General features: G+C 46.2%; 1 protein-coding gene and 1 long non-coding RNA gene across 2 annotated transcripts in view; one reads left to right on the top strand and one right to left on the bottom strand.

The window, feature by feature from the left end:
• The window catches only part of LOC110088899 (transient receptor potential cation channel subfamily V member 6), a 111,361-nt gene that overhangs the window by 3,029 nt on the left and 83,332 nt on the right, over nt 1–25,000 (bottom strand). Inside the window, exons 9-14 of the mRNA XM_020811521.3 lie at nt 20,591–20,677; nt 19,003–19,079; nt 18,719–18,884; nt 16,193–16,259; nt 4,221–4,489; nt 2,989–3,095 (exon numbers count right to left, since the gene is read on the bottom strand). Coding sequence (XP_020667180.3) covers nt 2,989–3,095; nt 4,221–4,489; nt 16,193–16,259; nt 18,719–18,884; nt 19,003–19,079; nt 20,591–20,677 — 773 coding nt within the window. The remainder of the gene's footprint in view (nt 1–2,988; nt 3,096–4,220; nt 4,490–16,192; nt 16,260–18,718; nt 18,885–19,002; nt 19,080–20,590; nt 20,678–25,000) is intronic.
• Nucleotides 5,674–6,437, top strand: LOC144586476 (uncharacterized). The gene is made up of 2 exons (XR_013541322.1): nt 5,674–5,786; nt 6,247–6,437. It is a non-coding gene; the product is annotated as an uncharacterized LOC144586476 (long non-coding RNA).

Raw genomic sequence — 25,000 nt, 5'->3', positions numbered from 1 at the left:
GGGCTCCGTTTCTGCCACATATTGAGCCTCAACCTTGTGCTGTCCGTAGCTGGGAAGCCTCCCAACACTGGCCAGCCCAGATGGAAGCCCTGGTGCAGTTTAGAAATGCCTCGTGTGTGTGTGTGTGTGTGTGTGCTTTTTAAAACCACACTAGGAACTGCATCCTGCAAAACAACCCAAATCACTGCAAAATGGCATTGGCCCTTCTTGAAGGTGTAGTTACAGACATTTCCCTCCTTTCTTCCGATCTCCTGTTTCTTTCTTTTTATTTTATTTTTACTCATACTTTCAATTAATGTTATTGGTTGTGGAAACCTTATGACGGTTGCCAGTGTTTCACCTCGACACTTCTCATCATTTTGGGAACGAATCACATGGTTTTCCAAGAGCCAATTTGATAAAGGAGGCCAAGGCTTTTCAGAGCAAGTAAGAAAAAAATAAAGGCACAGAGCACCAAGCAACAGCCAGTGAAACAAACAAACAAACAAAAGGAACACGAGCACAGCATCCCCCCCATATCCCTCAAGGATAGATAAGGGGTAGTCATATCCTGGGGGATAGGAATATCAATATCGGCACCACATTACCCTCCCCTCCCGAACCACTCCAGTGAGTAGGCGGGATGACGGGCCTGCCCGCTCTGCTGCTGAGTGGTCAACAGCGTGGGGAGGCGCCAGATAAGCTGCTTCCCGGATTGGCACCACAGAGACGATGCTGGCCATGCACGCTGCATGGCGAATGGTAAGTAAACCTGCTGGTTTGGGTGGGAGGGTCTGGTTTTGTCAGGCACCTCTAGTGCCAATATACGTATTTGGATCCCCCAGGATATGAATATGAATATCCCATGTCTAATCAGGGATCGTGTACTAGATGTCATTATTGCAGGATGTTCTGCCAACCAGATTTATTTGGGAGTGTGGAAGAGTGTTGAATGTGCTACTTTCTGAACCAACACCTGTCATGAGTGAGCTTTCCATGCCAATCTACTTTTTCCCTAATTTATTTATTTATCATTTATTTATTTATTAGATTTGTATACCGCCCCATGTGTAAACAATTTGGAAAGGAGCCCCCTTCCTCATATAAAGTTGAGCCATTGTTTCATCTTGCATCTCTGGAAATGCCTTTGTTATCCAAGAGTGTCATTCCTCTCCCTCCCTCCCTCCCTCCCTCTCTCTTTTTTTTTTTTTTTTAGTTTATGGCTGGGTACACATCAGAGTGTAGCCCTGATCTCCACCCACCCATCATTTCTATACAACAAAATGTATGTGGAACTTAGATGCATCTTAAGATGAAGATGATTGCAAGTGCTCTTCCAACAACAACAACCATAAACAAATAAATGAAAGAAGGCAGGGGATCCCCTTCTGTTACAGTTTTATCATAAAGATGACTTGGGGCTGGCAGTGGGGAAAAGAGGAGGGCAGGGGACAATTTGACCAAAGGAAGGAAGGCAGGCAAAAGAAGTGCTGAGACAGACACTGAGAACCACAACTGGGTCGGCAGGAGGAAACGGGAAGACGAGGCTTTGCAGAGCCATAGGACAGCTGACGGAACAGCTTATAAGGCAGACTGGTGGGGCAAGATAAGGAGGAAGGTCCTGGAGAAGGGGTAAATCTGAAATGAAAAGTAGATCTTGACTGTATTAGTGGATTAGGTTCCACTAACACTTGGGAGACGATCCAAAAAGGCCTCCGATCTCTTCCAGCCTTGTAGACACCATTCCAAGGGTGGATTCCAACATAGACAAAGAGGCCATAAGGCAAAGATGCATCCTAGTTCTACAGTCTGGTGTTTTTGTTTTTTTTTGTAAACTGGAGAATTATATATGCAAAGTATCTGGTCTACTGAATGTCTTAATATTGCTACTGAATCCATGGGATCACACCAGTAACACCTGAAATTTCATATTGCCTGCTTCACCTCCATCACCTGGGAATTTCCCACATCCATTTCGATGGCTATATTTCCGAACCTACAAGTACACGGATAACAAAAGTGGATGACTGCAGGCCCCTGTCGAATGCATGCTCAGCCTTAATGCCAAGCTATTTGCTGTGCAATAGGCCCAATGGACTCAGGAGAAAAGGTGAACAGATAAAGATCAACCCCAAAAACTTCTGCAGGCATAAAAAGCAAAAAATATATATACTGGAATGAAAATAATTAAAGTCAGCTTGCTGTACAGGAATTTCCATTCCTCCAAAGCTAATTCTTAAGAGAAACATTTTAATATTGCTTAAAGCATAATGGTATTCGGTAGCTAATGCTATAATCCAAGCTTGTAAAACTACAGCTATTACCATTTAATGTTTACATGAGATCCTAATTCTACCAAAGTATTAACTTTCATTATTCATGGAATTTTCCACACTCATAAAGGAGATTTTTACTGTTTTGGAAAGTTCAGTCAAAATATGCCAAACCATTCTATAAGCTGTAGCTAAAAGTCTTCCATTTCCCACCTGCTGTGGTAGAAAGATATTAGCCTGCATCTTGGAAAGAACTGCAGGGATCGCTGAGGTCTGAAACTTGGCACAGCCACCAGCGGCCTATGAAACCTGATGTGCCAAAGCTGTTAATTTTAATAACACGCAAAGGTTAAGAGTGTATCAGATGTGCATAAAATGTACAAGAGGGAACTCAAAGCCAACACAGATTATGTAGAGAGAACTCAGCTTCATTGCCAAAAGTCAATCATTAACTTTCACACAATGAATTGAAACCTAAATGTAAAATCCCGAAACAACAAACCCTTGAAAAGCCCAATACAAGCACCCTAGTTTTAAAACATTTGGAGCTTTTTAGTTGCTGCAGCACAAGGCTAGACTCCCGCAAAGCATGTCTCTAGGGGTTGTAACAGGAGTTGCTAACAAATGTTATCTAAAGCCACATTATGAAACGGCTCTGGATGCTCAGGCTGAAACAAAACCGTCTTTTCACAGTAGGAGATCCATAACCATTGCTACAGTGGTATGCCAAACCTACCTGAGATACCACCGGTCACCGAGCCCGTACTCCTGGCCATAGATCCCAGAACGAGGCCAGAGGCATCGTGGGAGTTTGCGCTCTAGCATTACTGTAGTGGCAACAACCTGAAACATAAGTTTGAAAGAGAAGAGCCGTCAAAATCCTTCAACAGAAGGAGAGAAAAGATCATCGGACCTCCAGTGTTGGTCTGGCTGGGATCAAACACCCGGTGGTTTCATCTGTTTATTGCAAATAGATCCACATTTCGGGGTGTGTGTGTGTGCATGCGCACGTGTGTGTGTGTGTGTGTGTGTGTGTGTGTGTGTGTGTGTGTGTGTGTGTGTGTGTGTGTGTGTGTGTGTGTGCGTGCACATGTGTGTTCTTGCAGGCTTCCTTCAGGGGTTTCCAAGTCAAAGGGGAAGGTAGAAATACTACAGGCAGACAGGTAGCCAGACAGGCAGAGATGGGATGCAAAATTTCTACCCCAAGAACATTTATTGGTTTTTAAAATCACTTAAAATAAAAATAAAAGCACAGCAACAAGAAGAGTAAGGAGAAAGTGTATAAGCACCACATATAACCCTCCCAGAAACATGTTAATAAATATTTTGAACATGCTGCTCATCCATACTGCTGCACAAGGTTGAAAAATATTGCACATTTTGTTACTATTTAATTCATTTCTCCAAACACATGTTCAGTAGTTTCCCCACTCCCTATATGGATTTCTCTAATAAAACCCCAGATTTAATTTTAATTGCAAACATTCTAACCAAACAAATTGAGTAAGAATTTAGCGTTGCTTTCAGAACAATAAATGTACAATCCAGAACAGCTGTTGTCCCAATCTATTGTTGGCTCTGGAGGCCATGCAACCTTTAATCGTAATCCCACAAGAACGGTGGGTCTGTTGTTCCTTAAGCAAGGAAGGGCTCCTTTTGGGTGATTATCAATGCATCACTTTGCCAGCTGGACAGTGGCACTTTGTTTCCAGGAGTTCATCTTTGCTAACAAACAACCTGAACTAGCTTTCAGTATAAGGAAGTGGACATAATAACAGCTCATAGGGTTCAGGGACTTCTCATCTTCCCCTCTCTGTCTCATAGACATCAAAGGTGAGCAAATGTGACCCTTCTGATGCTTTTGGCTTGCAACTCCCATCACCATGGGAACTGTCATATCCAGAATGTCACATTTGCCCATGCCTATCGTATGTCATCAATCAACAAGACCAAACCAGACTCACTCACCTGTGCTCTCCAAAGCTCATCTCGCTCATGGGCCACACGCCAGTGGGTATCACCCATCATGGCAATAAGTAGGTTGAGCATAAGGAGGGTGGCAATGACAGCGAAGGCAGAGTAGGTGATCCCATACATGAAAGGCAAGTCCACTTCATAGTTGGCTGGTCCATCAATGATGGTGAGGAAGAGCTCAAAAGTGCTGAACAGAGCCATTGGATAGTTATAAAAGTGACCCAACTCATCAGGGTCTTCTGTTTGGAAGATGATATAAAAAGCTGGAAAACAAAACAAAAAAATCAATAAATAAATCAAACAATGAAATAGAGTGAGGTATCAATTTCTTATTCATTGTTGTGGAACATTTGTTTTGTGTAAAGGAAACCTTCAATTCAAGACCATAAGTAGATATCTGACCATTCTGGGCGATATTACATAGCTACATTTCTCATTATTCCCCTCAATTCTCACTTAGGCATAGAAGTCCCTCAGGAAGACAAACTCAAGGAAGCCTTCTTGTGTTAAAACATCTTCCCCAAACTCACCTTTTCTGCGAAGCTTTTGGCCGAATCCCTTGCAACCTAAATCTATGGATGGATATTGATTAAAAGTGATGCCCACTGATTTCAGTAGACATCTTTTATTTTCTTGATTGTAATGGGAGGGAAGGAAGAAGAGGGAAGCTGCCAAGAAGAAAAAAAAGAAAGGTTACTTACCTGTAACGATGGTTCTTCAAGTGGTCATTCTGTGAATTCACACAAAGGGGTTAATACCAGCGCCAGCGTTGGGCCTCTCGGAACGTTTTCTAGCTGCAAGAGAAAAGTAACAATGTTTAGGACTACCCCTACTGCGCACGCCCAGCCTAACCGTCCCTCAGTTCCATTTGTCCGCCATAGGCCCTCGAGTCATAGAGATGCCAGTGACAGACAGACAGAGGGGAGGCCGGGCGGGATTGTGTGAATTCACAGAATGACCACTTGAAGAACCATCGTTACAGGTAAGTAACCTTTCTTTCTTCATCGTGGTCTTCTGTGAATGCACACAAAGGGTGATTAGCACGCTTACTAACCGGATGGTGGGCTGTCACTGAAGAGCCGATGCTAGCACTGCCCTCCCGAATTTGGTCTCCTCTTTTGCCCTCACGTCCAATCTGTAGTGGGTTATGAAGGTAGAGGCATTGGACCAGGTAGCGGACCGGCAGATGTCGGGCAGGTCGACGCCACGAAGTAAGGCAGTGGATGAGGCAACAGCCCGGGTGGAATGGGCTTTAAGTCCCTGTGGAGGATCTCTGTGGTTGAGCTCGTAGGCAAGGGCGATGGTAGATACGAGCCACCGAGAGAGCGTGGACGGCGAGGCCGGGCAGCCCTTCTTTGGGCCAAAGTAGCAAAGAAAGAGTCTGTTAGCCAGGCGAAAGTCCTTGGTCCTGGACACGTAAAAAGCTAAGGACCGTCGAACATCAAGCATGTGGAGCATGCGTTCAACATCAGTCGTCGGGGACGGAAACAAAGTTGGGAGAATAAGTGGCTGATTGACGTGGAAGTCGGAGACCACCTTGGGAAGAAAAGATACGTCCAGGTAAAGCATAACCTTGTCCTTAAAGAATTGAAGAAAAGGTTGGTCATGACGGAGAGCTGCCAACTCGCTAGCTCGACGAGCAGAGGTGATAGCCACTAGGAATAGCGTTTTCAAAGAGAGCATCCTGAGGTCACAGGTAGCCATGGGTTCAAATGGGGGTCTGGCTAGGGCATGCAGAACCAAGTGGAGGGACCACTGAGGGAGTGGAGGACGAACGGGAGGTCGGAGGTTAGAGAGACCCCTCAAAAACATCCTGACGGTAGGATGGGCGAAAAAGCGAGAAGAGGGAGAAGCTCTGGGCTGGAAGAAGACAACCGCAGCAAGGTACACCTTGATAGTAGAAATAGACAGGTGGAAATCGAACAGGTAACGGAGATACTGCAGAAGCGTAGAGAGAGACACAGGGGAGGAGGCGAGATTCCTCTGCTGGGTAAATTTCAGAAAGCTTTTCCACTTGTAGGCATACAAGCGAGACGTGGAGGGCTTGATGGCGTTAGTCAAGACCTCCTGAATTTCTGGACGATCCTCCACGCCGTCAGATGGAGCGTGTCGAGGTCGGGGTGAAGGACTTTGCCTGCTTCCTGGGTCAGCAGGTCCGGCCACATCGGAAGGGTTACTGAGTCCACGGCCATGCTGACTAGAGTGGGGAACCACACTTGGCGAGGCCAAAAGGGTGCAATGAAAATGGCCGGAGTCGTTGAACGTCGGAGTTTGATCAAGGATCTCTGTATCAACGGGATCGGTGGAAATATGTACAAGAGACCCTGGTTCCATGGGATCATGAATGCGTCGCCGAGCGAGTGGCGACCGAGACCTGCCCGGGACGCATACCGGGAGCATTTCGCGTTGTGAGGGGATGCGAACACGTCCAGCACTGGGGTCCCCCATTGGCGGCAAAGGTCCTGGAAGACCAGAGGGTTCAACTCCCATTCGTGTGTCTGATGTTGAAGCCTGCTCAGAGTGTCCGCAAGTGTGTTGTCCTCCGTGGCTACATGGATGGCCACTGGATAGATATGATGACGGTAACACCATTCCCAAAGGAGGATGGAGAGATACAGGAGTGAATGAGAGCGGGTTCCGCCCTGCTTGTTGACATAATGCATTGTGGTAGTGTTGTCCGTCACCAGCTGAACTCCACGGCCGCGCAGGAGAGGAAGGAAGGACCTGAAGGCCTTGATAACCGCCAGCAGTTCCAGGTGATTGATGTGGAACATGGCTTCCTGTGGTGTCCAGAGGGCGTGAATGGTGCGACGCCCGCAGTGCGCCCCCCAGCCGGACGGACTGGCGTCCGTTGTAACTTGAACGGTGAGACGGAGTGGACGAAAGGGCCGGCCAACCGTGAGATGGGGTGTGTACATCCACCACTGGAGCTGGCTGGTGAGCTCCGGGGTGACACGAAGCCGTTTCCTTTGACTGTCCATCATGGGGTCGAAAAGGGTGAGAAACCAAGATTGGAGCGACCGGAGTTTGAGGCGAGCGTGCGCTAGCGCCGGCGTTGTAGAAGACATCAAGCCGAGGAGGTGTTGGGCGTGATGGGCTGTCACCCGAGCACTGGGAAGAAATTTCCTGATGGCTCGTCGAAACTTGTGTATTCTTTCTGGGGGAAGAAAGACTCGACCCTTTACAGCGTCCAAACAGACCCCTATGTATTGAACTGTTTTGGAGGGAATGAGCTGAGACTTCTGTTTGTTGACAGTGAGACCGAGATTGGAGAGAAGATACAGGATGAATTTTGTGTCTTTCAGGGATTGTCTTCGCGAGGTGGAGACTACGAGCCAATCGTCCAGGTAAGGGTAAACGTGAATGCCCCTGAGACGAAGGTAAGCTGCCACTGGAGCCATGACCTTGGTGAAGGTCCGGGGAGCTGTGGACAGACCGAATGGCAGGGCCTGGAATTCGTAGACCGTGTCCTGAAAGATGAACCGAAGGAACTTGCGGTGGTCGGGGTGAATAGTGACGTGAAAGTATGCGTCCTTTAGATCTATAAGGACGAACCAGTTGTTCTTTTTCAGCAAGTGCATGATGGACTCTAAGGTGAGCATCCGAAACCGTCTGGGTCGCAGGTAAGTGTTTAGGAGTCTGAGATCGAGGATGGGTCTTATGCCTCCTCCGCTTTTTGAGACGGCGAAGTAGCGGGAGTAAAACCCGCATTGTATGTCGCGAGGTGGTACTGTAGAGATGGCATCTTTTTCCAAGAGAGATGATATTTCTTCCTCTAGTGAGGAGTCGAAGGGAGAATGAGTTATGAAACCGAGCGGAGGAGATCTTATAAACTCCAGCTGGTAACCGTGCTGAATAATTTTTAGAGCCCAAGTGTCGTTTGTGATGACAGACCAGTTGTGAAGAAACGGTTGAAGACGGGTGGTAGGTGGTGAATGGGTGAAAACGGGGGGCCGAAAGTCAAAGATACTGTTTTTGTTTCCTGCCAGGTGGCTTAAAGGCTTGGCGGCGATGGGGGGGACGAGGGCGGTATCCCTGATAACCCTGGACAGAAGAAGAGGACTGGCCAGAGCGCTGCTGAGGTAGGTGCTTGTAAGGACGGTATTGTTGGGAAGATTGATACTGTCCATAAGATTTACGCCATTGAGGGCGTCGCTGTCTAGATTGAGTCTGAACAGAATAGGACTTAGCAGTTCTCTTAGCCTTGTGAAGGTCCTCCAAATGGGAGTCGGTCTTTTCGTTGAACAGCCCGGTAGCGTCGAAGGCGAGGCTCTCAACTTTTGACTTGACGTCCTCCATTATGTCAGCAGAACGGAGCCAAGCATGGCGCCGGATAGAGATGGCAGACATGAGGACTCTGGCAGAGATTTCTGCTGCATGTCTGATAGAAAGGCGTTCATACTTGGACACCGTCTGAGCTTCCTCATAGGAGTTAAGAAAAGCTTGCCGGGTGTCTTCAGGTATCATTTTCAACCCCGGTAAAAGCTTGAGCCACAATTGTTTGTGATAAGCTCCCAACACAGTTTGATAATTTATGACTCGAAGTAACAAGGTGACAAGGGAGTAGATCTTCCTGCCGATGAGTTCCAGCTTTTTACCCTCCTTGTCGACTGGGGTAACATGGGCTTTGGCCGAAGGCCTTGAACAGCTTGTCTCAACAATGAGTGAGTTTGGAATGGGGTGCTTGAGCAGAAAATGAGTGTCAGCCCCATGAATCTTGTAGAAGTGCTCTGTGCGACGAGGGACGTTAGGTGTAGTCGCAGGCTGAGCCCAGAACTCCTTGATGGCCTCCATAACCACAGGCACAAAGGCTATACTGGGGGGAGCAGTACTGTCCCTTTTGATGTCCCCAAAGAACAAGTCCTCTCCCGGAGGGGAAGGGAGATTCAAGTCCAATTTGAGTGTCTTGGCAAGCCTGGACATCATCTGAGAATAAGAAGAAAAATCTTCAGATGGAGAAGGAGCGTGAGTATCGCCAGTATCGGAAAGCACCAGATCACCCGGAGGTAAATCATGCGGTGGCAAGGGTGGGGGTTGCTCCTGATCGGAGTCAGAAGACCGCTCCGTGGACACCTCATCTGGATCAGAGGAGAAGACATCCCTCTTCTTCTTTGGAGGGGGTTTCTCGATGCCGACCTGCGTTGTCGGGGGTCGAACTGGGACCACAGTTGGCGCCGAGGTGGAAGGGGCCGGTTGCGGTGGAGGGGCAACCGGTACCGTTGGAGGGTGGTCTTTGGCTTGAATAGCCCGGCGTCGGCGTCGAGGCCGGGTCGACTCCGAAGAAGAAGACACATATATGTACCGGATCTTTTTGCGGTACCGGTCTCGAGATGCGGATGTCGACGACGAAGAAGGAGACCGCGAGCGGTCGCGCCGACGTCGATGGTGCTTACGACGCTTAGGGCGGTCGGAATCCGCTGAACGGGAAGAAGAGGACCGACGTCGATGCTTGCTACGACGTCGATGAGAACGGTGCTTCTTCTTAGAGCGTTTACGCTTAGAGGATTTCGAGTCCGAGCGATCGCCAGAGTCGGACTGAGTGGAAGCTCGATGCCTCTTCTTCGATCGTTTCCGTCGAGGAGACTTCGACCTCGAGCGGCCGGAGGAAGGGGACCGACTCGGGGAGCCATGCTTCTCCGTGCGAGAACGTTTGCCTCGAGGAGATTTCGACCTCGAACGCACAGGTGATCGAGGTATCTTCTCTCGAGGGGATCTCGAGTCCGAGTGTACGGACGAGATCGACACGGGAGGCGACCCCTGGCCCGCAGGAAAAGGGCTATGCGGGGCAGAAGCGAGGCCAGTAGTGACAGCGACTAACTGGCTCGGTGTCGGGGAAGACCTTCCCGAAGGCGGTAACACCTCAGTACGTCGAGCAGGAGGAGGCGCGGGTGCCTCGGACGAGGCCCCGAAGCGCCTCGACAACTCTTCAAGAATCGGCGATGGGATGGAACCCGAGCTCGGAGAAAGTGGAATGGATGTCATTTTAAGCTGGGCGGCCGCCTTAGCTCTGGACGATTTCGACGGCTTAGCTTTCGGAGCCGGAGGCTCGGGGTTCGAAGCAGGAGCGGCCGATTTCGACGACGCGGATTTTTTCGACATTTTGGAAACTTTAGAGACGACTGACTGAACAGGAGCTGCTCGAGAAGTGGAAGCCATTTCCCCCTCCGAGGGCGCCGTGGAAGACAACGTTGACTCCCACAGATGGAGTTTAAGGCGCTGTTGGCGAGCCCTGAGAGCGGCCTTAGTGAAGGCTTTGCAGTGTGGGCAAGCTTTGGGATTGTGCGACTCCCCCAAACAATACAGGCAAGTATCGTGGCCGTCCTGATGGGGAATTTTGCGGTCGCACACCACACACCTGCTGAACGGCCCGGAAGGGGACATAGGGCAGTAAGGAAACCGAAACGACAAGTCCGAGGATAAGGCAGAGCAGTCCGAAATCAGTTCGAGTAAAGCCAGAGAAATACACCGGGTCGTCAAGTTGAAGGGAAAAAGCGCTAGGGTAGTCCGTGAGCGAAGCTGAGGTCAAAAGCCAAAAATCAGATATATAGATCGCAATAAACGCAGCTAAGACGAGAGGCTCCAAACCGCTAGGCGGAAAAATGGAACTGAGGGACGGTTAGGCTGGGTGTGCGCAGTAGGGGTAGTCCTAAACATTGTTACTTTTCTCTTGCAGCTAGAAAACGTTCCGAGAGGCCCAACGCTGGCGCTGGTATTAACCCCTTTGTGTGCATTCACAGAAGACCACGATGAAGAAGCTAAGCATTGTGAGCATTTAGAGAACAACACAGTGATCGGTAAGATTCTGCACAGGTTTCTCAAAAACACATGTTAGACTAATCTGACCTCATTTTTAAAAATAGAGTTATAGATTGGGCCGATTATGGGAATGTTGTGGATTTAGTAAATCTTGACTTCAGCAAGGGTTCTGACAAAGATCCTCATGATATTCTTGTGGCTAAGTTAGTGAAGTGTAGTTGGTGAAAAGATTACAAGGTACTCATGGATGCAATTGTACCTGTTTGACAAACCATAGCCAAAGAGTGCTAATCAATAATTTCCAGGCATCCTGGAGAGAAGGGATAAGAGAGATTTAAGAAGGAAAGCAACAAACTTTAATGACCACCAAGAGGAGAGAAAGTTTGAAAATTAAGCCCTGTGAAGAATAGTTGAGAGGAACTGGGTATTCAATGCTGAAAAAGGGAAGGTTGAGGAGGCTGGGTAACATGACTGCCATTTTCAAATATCTGAATGACTGTTTTCTGGAAGATGGAGTCAGCTGCTTTTTCTATCGCTCCAGAAAGTAGGCTCCTGAAGCAATGGAGTCAAATTACATGAGAGGAGATGCCAACCCAATCTCATGACAGGAAAAGATGCCTGAGAATGAAACAGGCAATCACAGTGAGGGACTCGTCTTCTTTGGTGGGTTTTAAAACAGAGGTTGGAAGGCCACCTTGTCAGGGATGGTTTGACTGTAGATTTTCTGCTTCAGCCGGAAGTTGGATTCATGATCCTTGAGGGGCCCTTTCAGCTCGTACAATTCTATGATTTTAAAGGAAGATCAAGAACGGTTCATCTGTGGGTGGTTTCTGTCTCTGCCCAACAGTCCTCCAAATTCTTCGTAGACGGAACTCTCATATTGTGGGGCTACTTGCTTGAGTTGTATATGCCGTGTCAAACTAGATCCTTGCCCTAAGGATCAAGGTTGCGGTTTTTGCCCTTAAAGAAAAATGAACTTCAACCTGTTCATATTCATTCCTTTATTTCGTCCCCTCCCTTTGCAGGAGTTTAGATCCTGAGCTCCTTGAAACTGCGACCTGGTGGTTTTTGTTTTGCTTTGCTTCTTGCCTCGTTATTTGTTTTCAAATATGCAGCTCTGCAAAGCACGACACACACTGATGACACTGTATAAATAATAGCGGCAGAGAACCTTGGCAGAATTTCAAAAACATTTTGTACTCCTCTCGGTGATTTGTTATGCTAGGATGACAGAGACAAGATGGCCAAAACATCACAGCCAGATGCTATCAGAAATCAAGAGCAGCAGCTATGTCAGTCGACTGCAGTAAAAACAGAAGAAAACTGGCCTGTAGCAGCTGAAAGGCCAAAACGGCCAGTGTGGCATATTGCTTTCAAGGATCAGGGGCCAGTCTGTCCGATCTTTAAAACTGTCAGCTGTATGGGGGCTTATATCCCAGAGAGAGAGAGAGAGAGAGAGAGAGAGAGAGAGGAGGAGGAGGAGGAGGAGGAGGAAAAACTTGTTGTTTTACGAAAGTCAAGCAACGGCAAAGGAGGGGGTAACAGGTGTGTTGTGTGTTTGTGAAGAGCACCCGTGAATTTATTGGCAAAGAGCACGCCAGAATGCAGATTCCAGTTGAAGAATCCAACGTAGAATCCCATAAGATGAACTCAACCAAATGATGACTCAAACCAGTATTCAAGGCACAGCTGCATCGCCTGATAGAGGGACCCTGGTGTCGTTTCTGAGGGCAGGGGAGCTAATTTTGCCTACTTCTGTGTGTGTTTTTATATTTGCTGCCAGGGTAGGGTTGCCATCGCTCAGAGTGGCTGCTCTTCAGGGAATTGTTATCCTTTATGTGGGGGGCCACAAGCTGGGAGGGTGCAGCTCTCAGACAAGAGGTGTTTGTGAGGAGAAAGATTGTTTTTATCAATAAGGAGCGTTGAATGTACATGTAGGGGCCCTTGAGCACTCATTCAGAACTGGCAGCAGGGCTCACTAGCTCAATCCAAAGGTGTGTGTATGTGTGGCATGTTTCCTTCCCTCCCAGTCCTTCCCTGCTGCCCCATCTCTGTGAAATAACATGGGGCCATCCTCCATGACATCACAAGGGCCTCCCTCCCTCCGTTTGAAGGTTTTGGATCTGAAATCTCAGGAGCCAGGATGCTGCCCATCTGGGTGCGTACGAGGCCTGTGTGTTGCAAAGAGGTTGCGCTGTCCCTGTAACTGTGATGCAGAACAAATGAAACAAAAGCAAAATAAAGAATTTTATTTATTTTTTTCCCCAGAGATGCAAGGGCTTTTTCAGAACCCCTTCATACAGAAAGTCAGCTGCTTTCATCTCACAAGCTCAGGTGCATCCGAGTCATCAGTGTTAAGTCTAAAACACTGTCAGAAGCTAGTCCCAGAACACAAACAAAATTACAGAAAAAAGAACATGCTACTTGCTTAAGGAAGACTCTCGGGTCATGGGCCAGAATCCGATGCATCACTTACGTTGGCGTAAGTGCTTAACTTGTAGCTGTGAATTGCCACCAGTTAAGAGGCAGACATTTTCCCCCTTGCTGTACACCAGGTCCCATGACAGGTGTGTGAAGAGGAATACAAGGAGTGGCTTCTTAACTAGCAGCAATTCATAGCTGCAGTTTACATTATTACACCAAAACTAGAATAAATAACCAGCAGGATTCTGGGGCTCCAGGACATAGATTTAAAATGGATGCCAAATGGAGGAGGTCACCTAGTCCTTACTCCCGGTCAGTCTCAACTACAATTTTCATTACTAATACTTTTTTTCGTTTTCTTTGGGCTTCATTTCCAAAGGGACTAATTACACAGGAGACTTGGTCAAATTCTGCTGGTTACTTGGGAGGGCAAGGCTCAGCTTCCCCCCAGCTTTATTCCTGTTCTCACTTGATGCAGGGTCCATGGCCCTTGTAGATCAAGCCTGGATGAATGAGCATTGGCTTGGGAAACAAAACTTGTAAGATGATTTTCCTCCCTCCCTCGCTGTGGAGCAACAGTGGGATTCTCCTCTTTGCAGCCTTAACATGCTGTCATTTCTTTCATCCACAACTGGATTAATCTCCCAGCAACCCCATTAGGCCAGGCTCCAGAGTCATGCTTTTGTGATGCACAAATCCCACTTCAGAGTTGCATTGATGCGCTTTTCGGCTTCTGAAATACCGTGGCAAAAAGAAGCAAGAAGAATGAGAGGATTCAGGAACAGCAACAAGTATGAGGAAGAAGAAGAGAGGGAGAAGCTCTTAGCTCAGGGTAAAGGCTTCACAGGCAGAAGAGTTCTAGCATACAGCTCCTTTGATTAAGTAATCTCAGGCAATGGGTCCCAGAGCTCTGTGGCATAGTGGTTAGAGTGTTGGCCTGGGTCTTTGGAAATCACAGGTTCTAATCTGCACAGAGTCATCAAACTCAGTGGGTGACTTTGGATATCCATCTGACCTATTTCATGGAGTTATTGTGAGGGTAAAGGACAGGGGGGGGGGAAGAGCTGTATTAGAGCTCACAGGTGGAAAGATGCGACAAGAACGTACCAAAGAAAATTCAAACATTTAAGCAGCTGTTTTCAGAGGATAACACTGGGCTACAAGGACCTGGAATCTGCTAAGCAAAGGAAGAGCCGTATGTTCAGCAGAGAGAAGGTCAGGAAAAGAGGAAAAGGAGAAGATTCTAGCTTTGTATTGCTGAGAGACGTAGGCAGATGTCAACAAGATAAAAACTAGGTACTGTAGCTCTACAGCTCTCTTTCTGGTTTTGTTAAATTACCATAAATATCATGTGTAGATCATATAAAGCCATGGATTGTTTTGAAAGAAATAGATGTGTCTCAGCACTTGAGAAGATGCTACTGTTAGTATAGAATATGGAGAGATGGAATGGTTTCCTATAGGCAAAGGTGTAAACAAATATGCATTTTATCACCTCATCTGTTCAATCTCTATCAAGTGGAAAGCCAGACTAGATTCAGATGAAGGAAGAGTGAAAATTGGTGGAAGAAATATCAATAATTAAATATATGCAGACAACATAAAGCAGCAAAGACTTGAAACAACTTTTCGTCAAAGAGAAAGAGGAAAGTGCCAAAGCATGACTACAGTTGAACATTAAGACAAAATGACTGCAGAATGACTACACAACTTTAGAATTGGCAATGAATGGAAATACCTAGAGATTTCATATATTATGATTTAATCATCAGTCCAAATAGAGACTTCAGCCAAGAAATCAGAAGAAGACTGATACTCAGAAGCGAAGCAAAGAAGGAATTAGAAAATATCAAGTGTAAGAATATGTAACTGGAGATTAAGACCAAGGTTATCTACATTCTTGTATTCCAGATCACTGTGTATGGGTGTGAAAGCTGGACAGTAAAGAAAGCTGACAGGGGAAAAAAATGATTCGTTTGAAATATGGTGCTTTGCAGATACCCTGAATGGCCAGAAAGGCAAACAAGTGGGTCCTAGATCAAATCAAGCCTGAACTATCTCTGGAAGCAAAAATGTTGAAACTGAGGCTGTCCTCCTTTAAGCATATCATGAGAAGTAAGGATTCTCTGGAAAAGACAATAATGCTGGGAAAAGGAAGGTGGAAGGCAGCAGAAAAAGAGGAAGAGCCAATATGATGCTCCCTAAGTAGGCCACAGGCTTGAATTTACAAGAGCTGAGCAGGGCTGCTAAAGCAAAGCAAAAAAAGCAAAGTGTGCTCCTCATATACCGCCCCATAGTGCTTCAAGCACTCTCTGGGCGGTTTACAAGTTAATTATGCAGTCTACACATTCCGCCCCCCAGCAAGCTGGGTACTCATTTTACTGACCTCGGAAGGACAGAAGGCTGAGTCAACCTTGAGCCGGCTACCTGGGATTTGAACCCCAGGTCGTGAGCACAGTTTTGGCCGCAGTACAACGGTTTAACCACTGTGCCACGCCACGAGACAGAGCATTTTGGAGATCATTTGTTCATAAGATTGTCATACATTGGAGACCACTTGATGGCACATCATGTATGGTATAGCTTTAAAACATTTGTTTTAAAGATTGGAAAGGGCAACATACAAGCCCCCCCACAAGCTCATCAGCCTTTCAGATTTGGGATCACCAAAGAGCCATCTTTCCTGAGCTTGTCTAGGTTGGTAAAAATGACACAGGGGACAAACAGAAGCCCATTCCAGTTATTTCAGCAAATGGATTCACAAAGGCCTACAACACGTTACCTACCAGATGCAAATCCAAGGATCACCACGGCCATTAACCAACAGAAACGTAGTAGGTCTCCAAAGATCATCTGCACATGTGAACACACACATAAAAATACACTGTCAAGATAAGGAGCTATTCGTTCCCATTAACCTTGCCATAAGAGACATCAGACCACAGGCCTCCTGAATCAGACCATGTATGCCAACCTTATTCCAACTTTAGTATTTGTTTGTTCAGAGACTGCCTTCAGCAGCTGAACCCCTTGCAGACTGCCTCTCCGTCATCTGAAGTTGAACGGGTCGAGTTTTCTTAACTCCTGCCCTTAAGCTGTGGAGTGCCCTCCCAGGAGAGATCCAGCCTCCAATTTTTGCTGCTTGTGTTTTATCAAACGTGACTCTAAGAAAGCTTTTAAACTTGACAAATCAATTTCTCCCCCCCCCCCACATTCACAAGCTGCCTACTGTAGCTCTAGCTGTTTTGTTAGCAGTGTTAGCTTGTTCTCCTGTTTTTATTGACAGTTCTTAAATAACACCCTTAGCAGTTTTGAGATTTATCTGACAGGAAGTCACAATGTTAAAAAGTGTGAATAAATTTACTTCAATTTGGGGTGAACCTTATTCAAATAGAAAGGGAACGTCTTCTCCGGTTCTTCTACAGTTTGATGTTGGCAGCCGCTTCAGCTTTCTCACTTAATTCTATTGGCCCTTAAATCTTATCCATGAATCTGTGAAGCCATTTTGCAGTCCTATTTAAGGGCCCCACTAAAGAAGACGCTGAGCCTGTGTTTGGAAGCAGTGCATCCTTATGAAGGAAAGACTGTTTACAGCAGCATGTCCTTGGCCCAATCCACATTTCCCACATTCTGTTTTGAAATTGGTTAACTGGGAGATAGCAAATGGGCTCTGCTTGAATCTCTCAGATATGTAGCCCTGAAAGATCTGCTTATCTGGAGGGAGAATGTTGTAAGGGTAGGGTATATAGATTTGCACGTGTGTAGGATTTGACCTGATCTGAGCCTAAGCCCTGGCCATCACCAGATCTCCTGGGAGCAAACTGGAGTGAATTGGGGACATCTGGGAAGGAAAAATCCTTTTATCTCTCATGAATCTACTGCCAACCAGTGAAGACGAAAGAGAGGCAAGCTGCCTAGTGCTCGCCAGGACCATGAAAGGAACACAGAAAGCATTCTCCTCAAACATTTGAAACCTCTGAAGGGAATCTAGGAGTGTTCAAAAGGTTGCTTAAGAGCGACTGCTTCTGTCAACCAAGAGCTAACCCAGCGCCAACCCCTGGAGGGAAAACACCTTTGGAAAGAGGGTCAAGGTATCAGACAGTGGAAGGCTTCCACAAAGATGGGAGGACGCCGAGGCGCCGTCAGTGCTTTACCCCTGCCATGCTTCCTTCCAGGGAGGTGCCGATGTATCAGCCTCAATCTACGGAGATCTGTTCTTTCCCAGTCACTAAAACTCATTCCGACTTGCAACTCTGTCAGTTTGCAAGACCCAACCCCCTCCCCAGAAAAACATCTGTCTGCATCCATATGCATTTTTCAAACTCTACCCATTTCTGCCTGCATCGTTCAAGTGTGTGCCCCTTCGCTATGCACTCTCCCATTAACTACAGTGTGTCTGTTTCTCCAATGTCTAACTTTCTTATCCCCATTTTTCAAATACTTTTTCTTTTGCATCGCAAGATCCATAACGTATGAATTTCACACCACAAATTGCATTCCGATACAGGTCCAAAGCCTGGGAAGTGCCATCCACACAAAAATTTCTAAGGAGTTTCTTGCCCATCCCTGTGGATTGTCTTTGTAGTGATGCACCTTGGAGCTGAAAGACTACCCCCCCCATTGTTCCTGCTGAAAAAAAAGGTACTGTCAACACCACTGCATTGTCAAGATGTTTATTTTGTCAGCTGTGGTGACAGGAGGAACCTCCCTCTTCAAGGGAACTACTCCTGGAGTAGCAGACGGTGGTCACTTCTATTCTGCTGTGAAAAATTTGAAGGGGAACCTTCTTCAGGGGGTGCATGGCCCCCCAAAATGTTTAATGGGTACAGGACATGCCCAGAAGCAGCAAGGCTATCATATTGAGAGTAGGCAATCTCACAATATCCACAAAACTGCATCCCTCCATTATAATTCTGCCCCTCCATGAATTTCCAGCCACAGATAGAATGTCCTGGTCAGGAATATCATGTGACTTACGGAATGGTGACAACCGAATGTACAAATTACCCGACAGATTAAGTTTACTACATGTGAGCTACAGCTGTTGCTCAGTATTATGGTACCACTTGTGTTTTTGAATGGAGAATGTGATGTTCAATGAAACAAACCAGAAATAGTAATAAAATAACCATTCACAGCTGCACTGAACAAAACACTGACACATCTGTCTATGGAAATAAAAGGGCAGCTTTCACACAGCCCTAATTCAAAGCTTCCTGGAATGTGACACGGAGTCACTGTATCTGGCAAAGATGTGTCGACCACCTCTTTTCTCACTTTCTCCATGGACTGCTGCTTATCACTCTAGTTACCTTTTGAATCATGATGGTGAAGGGGCCCAGCATCTGAAATCCCCGTGCAAAATACATGACATTGCACCAGCCGAGGACCAGAGCAAAGGACATGGGGACGACCTCTCCTTGAGTGCTCATGAGACGCATGACCATGGTCACCAGGATCATGCAGGCATATGTGATGCTGCAGAGACAGAAGCAGAAAGTGAATGAGACCGCTCAAACCTGGGCCTTCCAGAGTCATAAATGGTTATGGCTGGATCAGGTGCCCACAGCCTGAGCCCACTAGAAGGGAACCTTACATGATGACATGGAAAGGTCCTCCAAGAATCGTCTGCCCAAAGTACTTGGTGATCCCAACTCGGACAATATCTGGAATCTGAGAGAGAGATCCATTGATCAAATGTGTGTTCCTTTACAAAACAATTGCTTTAAATATCTATCTATCCAGCTATCAGTCTACCTAAAAACACATATTGTCCAGAAACCTGTTGGCACTCACATAAGGTTTGGAATCACTTGCTGTGGCTAAGCAACAGTGTGCTGGGGCACATCTCCGTTGTGCTATTACAGGCGCACAACTAAGAGACATCCCAGTATCTCATCAATTAGGTGGGACCAGGTATGGAAGTGTTATATAAACAGCATAGAATTTCAGTTAGAGGGCAGAAAAATGGGAATAAAAATTAAAACCATGGATGATGTGTCTCACTTACCACCCTCATCAAAAATGGGACAACCAAGTCAAAAGAGACGACCGTCAGATTAAGTCTGAATCTGGAACTGAGCCTTGTGGCAAAATGGTTAAACTGCAGTACTGCAGCCCAAACTATGCTCACAACCTGGGTTAGCCAGCTTAAGGTTCACTCAGCCTTTCATCCTTCCAAGGTCAGTAAACTGAGTAACCAAGCGGTAGAGGGCTACGTGTAGCCTGCATAATTAATTTGTAAACTGCCCAGAGAGTGCTTGAAGCACTATGGGGTAGTATATAAGCAGCATCCTTTGCTTTTTGCTTTGGAATTCCTCAGTTAAGCACTGACACACTATCGGAGGAGATCTGCTCAGGAAGACATTTCTTTAGGATTTTGTAGACGCTAATTTCAATGTCTAACACAGGGTGACTGCAGGCATTCACATTTTGATGACAGTACACACCATTTCTCCCAATTTGGGGGTATTTACAGCACTTGGCCAGGACTATCGATATTCACAGGGTGAAATGTCTGTCACCATTCAATAGATTTCACACATTAATTTAAATACTCATGTAGGCTAATGTAGCATTTCAGTGTTCTTTTTTGAGGAATTATATTACAACATACATGTTGGAAAGGACAGCTTACTATTCATTTCAAAAGAGAGGAGTTCTAATAAAGAGAAAGCTCGTTTGCTTGAAGTCTCATTGACATTAATGAAACATAAAATATTCAGAACGAACACTGATTCAAAAGGGTTTAGCATTCAAGCACTATTAACTTGGTCTAGATTGGGACTCATGTGTCAGTTAGAATATGTTGGGTAAACCTTCAATTCCAGTCCAATAAAAAAAGTGATGTGTAATAAAGCAAATTAGTTCCATTCCACTCCTCTCTTCAGTCTTTCAAGATGGCCAAGTTGATTATTCTCTGCATTTCCTAAATTTGTTCTAACCACTCATCAATCTAAGGCACTTCCTCCTTTGCAAACTAATTCCCTTTTACCTCTAGGTTCACGCATAATGCCTGCTGTTTCTTTCTCACTATATTTCTTTGAAATCCCAGTAATGAGATCAGAGACTTTACAAGCAACATCTACGGAACAAACAATGCTGTTGATTTATTTCCTGGATTTGGAAAGTTTGTGCTCATTCATTTCACATAAAGAGGAGGGAGGGAAAGGGATCTCTCTTACCTCCAGGATCAATATCACTATGGCTCCGATAACGGTGATGAGCTCACCAACCAGTCTCAGATCATCTTCAGGTGTTAGATAAGCCTCCTGAGAAGACAACATGGTCCACAGTGTTAAGAACCTCACATAGCCAAGAGGTAAACCATAAATGGGCCAAACCTATTGTGTTTTGAAGTTCAAATCAGTTATGAAATATAGAGCCCGTGCTTTAGCAAACTTCCACCACTATATTCTGGTACAGCGAGGAATTTTCTCTTAAATATACAATCTGTGCACCAAGCCAAGTCTTTCAGTGTGCCTCTATCAGTAGCTGCTCATCCAAGTGGATCCGTCTTTCCCTTGGAGACCCTTCAGAGCCTGCTCATCTCCCACAAGCAATGAAGGAGGTATGCACCTGAATTTGTTTTCTCTAGAAAGGTAAAGGCTATGCTAAAAGGCAGCTTGGTACTTACTTCAAAGCACTGAGCCCAACTTAAAAAAAAAAGTAAATAAAACATTGTAAATACAAACTGATTTTTTTTCCTAACTCAGATTTATGGATTGAAAGCAAGAAAAAAATATGCAGAAGGACAGGGAATTCAAAAGTTTGGCTTCTGTAGCTAGCCTTGCCTCTGAACTGCTGTACTAGCATTAGTCCTAATAATATAAGAACTAGGATTGAAATGATTTCCCCTTGACAATTTTGTCCAGTCGTGTCCGACTCTAGGGGGCGGCGCTCATCCTGCTCTTCAAGCCATAGAGCCAGCGTTTGTCCGAAGACAATCTTTCCGTGGTCACATGGCCAGTGTGATTTAGACACGGAACGCTGTTTACCTTCCCACCGAGGTGGTCCCTATTAATCTACTCGCATTTGCATGCTTTCGAACCGCCAATTGTGTCTGAAAATGGGATCTAATGGCCACCTCATCAATTTTCAGAAATAATCCAACTAAAAGCTACATCAAATACTTGGCCACTTAAATATGGTCTAATTAAGAAAACTCTCTGTTGCATAGCATACCCAATACATGAAGTTCTAGTGCACTTGACAAACTCAGTACAGGAGTATCTTGTGAGGGAAGTGGCTGTATCACAACAAAGCAAAACTTTCCCGCTCTGAGTGTGGCTACAAAAGGGGGAAGATGGAGGCCCTGTCCTATGAAATAAAGACCTAAAGCAAGAATCCCTGTAGAAACAGACTGTTTCACTCCTTCACAATAAACTGCACCATCGGAAAGTATCCTTCTCCACAAAGTTTAAAGATGTGGCCGAGCCCGTGGCACTCATGCGTGGACACGCAGCGGCACAGGGACTTTCTTTTCTCTCAGAAGGAAAGGGGAACAAAATGTCCCCTAAGTCGAAAAGCTGCTTCAACAAGTTATGCTTCAGAGAGTTGCACGCCTGCGGTGTGTGGCTTATGTTTCGAATGCCCCAGTACAGAACGGGAAACAGGCACGCCGTCCACAGAGAGAGCCTGCCTCGCAAAAAAGTTGAAGGCATCAATCAGCGGATTAAGGACTTTGGGCTTGGCAGAAGCGCAGCGGCTGCCATGAGCCCAGAGGGACCATTACCCCTGCGCCCATAAAAATAAAAGCACAGTGCATGTCCTGACTGGTTCCTGAGCCAATCACTGATAATTTTACCCTTGATCAAATGCAGACAAGCTGTAATTGATAACTGATTTTAAGAAGGGGCATGCAAATCTGCCAGAGCATGGAAGCTGTAGGATTTGAAGGACGTTACAACAAAGCCTGCAGAGTGGAACGCTGAGGTATAAGGGGGTTATGGAGTGTGTGCTATACTCTTTCACTTCACGGTTTGGAGAAGCATCTACTTTTGTCTATTGTCTACTGAGTGACATTTGCACACATACGGTTTATGCTGTAAAAATAATATAGGAGGTACCCATACAAGGCATGCATGAGATCATGGATCGGTTTACTCTTCAAAAAGAAGGGGGGCAGAATCTTGTTCCCAAAGAAGAAAGGGGAATAAAAACAGGAGGAACAAAGGGGTAGACTGGGGAAAGGCGGTAAGAAAACGAGCACTTAATGCCACCAGTGCAATCTCAGGACTCTTAAGCGGTCAGGATGGAATTCTCGTCCACCACGACAGCAGAATGGATCTGCCCAGTGCCATCATCAGAGGCTTGTCCTAAGCCCATTTCCAGCAAAGACAGGAGGACGAGCCACCCGCTTTGCAGAGGCTAGCTGTCAATCAGGTTTGTTATTGTTTTATAGTCCATGCTGCAGACTGCACCAGACAGGTCACTGAAACACATTGTCTTCTGGTCAATGAAAGCAAGTCATATATTTACCCTTTTGTTGTCTGGATTTCTGTTCCTAATATATTAATTAATTATAACTACACACCCTCAAGTCAGTTCGGAATTACAGTAACCCTTTGCAAGGTTTTCTAGGTGGCGAGCACTCAGGAGTGGTTTACCCTTCTCTTCTTCTGCAGGTATTCTGAGATTGTGCAGCTTGCCCAAGGCCACACAGGCTGGCTTTGCTCCCAGGAGGCACAGTGAGGAATTAAACTCCTGACCTCTGATTCCTCACCAAGGTACCTAACTCACTAAACCATTGAGCCAACTTCTAGTATGCTACCCCCTGCCAAATCCATGCCCTGACCAGACATGATGACAAGGTGTTCTCTCTTGCTATTCCCTGCCATTAGCATTCCTGCAACAAAATCAAGGGGTATTATACTGGACCAGCTGAGTTGAAGAGGCTAGGTTCCAGAGAAAGACACAGCCAGCTAAATATTGTGTGCCTAATCCAGTGCTTCTTAATCTAGGGGTAGTGACCCCCCCCAATAATTTTCTGGGGGAGGGTCATGGTTCACCTTCTGTGTCTTGTAGCCCTTGTTAAATGATTTCTTCCCCTGACCTTTCAAAACAGAATATTAAAGTTAGTGTGCATTTGTATGTATGAAAAACAGGTCCTTTGGGGGAGAAAGAAGCCTCTACATTCTGAGAATGGATGGCTTTACCCCCATTAAAAATGTATTTTTATGCAAACATGGGGGGGTGTCACAGGTTACTCGGCTATTCTAAAAAGGGGTGACGACTCAAAAAAGGTTGGGAACTGCTGGTCTAATCTATAATCAACCCTGATCACAACTGTCTTTAGATAAGTTGTGTCACCTCCCACTAGGTCAAAACTCTGGCACTTCTCCTGACACCAAGGACCTGGGTGTGTGTGTGTGTGTGCGCCCCCTATTGATTTTGTCAGATGAATCCCTCCCTTCCATTCCCATCAGGTAGTTTGTGTCTCTTCAGACCTGCACCTCCTTCAAAACATCTTACAGGGTTACATCTTGTCTTCCTCACTTGGGTGGGAGAGAAATTGTGCCTTGCCTCACATTCCACCAAAAGCAGCAGCAGGAGCTGGCTCGCCCCTCTCACATGCCTACTTGCCTGCCTGATTAAGACGGCCTGAGAGCTGCTTGGCTTTCTACACCCCAGTCTTTGCCTCTGCACACACACACATGCATGCCCAGGATGTCAGCTGAAACCCAGAAAAGGAGCCATCCTACAACTTGCTCATTGATCCGCTTGGAAACCTGTTCTTCTCACCTCCCGCCCCCCCCATCCATTTTAAAAATCAGTGTCCTATTTCAGAGTCCAGAAAAGGAGGAGGAGACGGTGTAAAAGCATGGGGGGGGGGGGAGAGTAGAAAAGACACGGGAATTGCCACTGCTCCACATTTCACAAGAAAGAGAGGGTTCTGGATGGCAGCTTCTCTCTTCCCTCCTCCTGGATCTCTGCTCCTTGACCCAGCAGCTACAGTTGTCATCACCTGGAGCAAGTGAATGTATGTGTGTGTGCACCCAGGAAGGAAGGAGTACAGATGTGTGTGTGTGTGTGTGTGTGTGTGTGTGTGTGTGTGTGTGTGTGTGTGTGTGTTCTGCACTTCTGAATTTGTGACTCCACAACTGCCTATGGAAGACACACCCTAGCTGGCTGTTGTGCCTTGTCTACCTTGCACTCATCATGCTCACGATGAAAAAAAAAAGAGAGAGCTAAGAATTGTTCATCCTTCCAAGTCCAACCAATAAAGATTATCCTTCCTTATTCTACTGCAGCTTTCTGCTACAGCTCTAGTTCACCCTAAGCCCCCCCTTCATTATCTATCCTATGCACACTCATGGGAGTAAACCCTGCTGAGCACAGTAGGGCTCCCTTCTGGGTAATCATGTGTTGGATTGCCCTGAAAAATGCGACCCTGTGCTGTGATGTTCCTTCCCTACAATTAGACTTAACTGTGCATTACCACCGTTCTGCCCCTGTCACATGAGAATGGCTCAGAAATCCATACCGAGGACTTCTGTCTGCATCAGTGAATACTCGGAAGAGACGGGCTCCTAAAAACGAAAACGGCAGATCATTTGTACATCCTTCGTAAGCTCAGCCGAATAGGGAATTCA

This window comes from Pogona vitticeps, chromosome 2 (genome assembly GCF_051106095.1).
Source record: "Pogona vitticeps strain Pit_001003342236 chromosome 2, PviZW2.1, whole genome shotgun sequence".
Classification (NCBI taxonomy): domain Eukaryota; kingdom Metazoa; phylum Chordata; class Lepidosauria; order Squamata; family Agamidae; genus Pogona; species Pogona vitticeps.
This window is presented reverse-complemented; position numbering and strand designations above follow the sequence as displayed.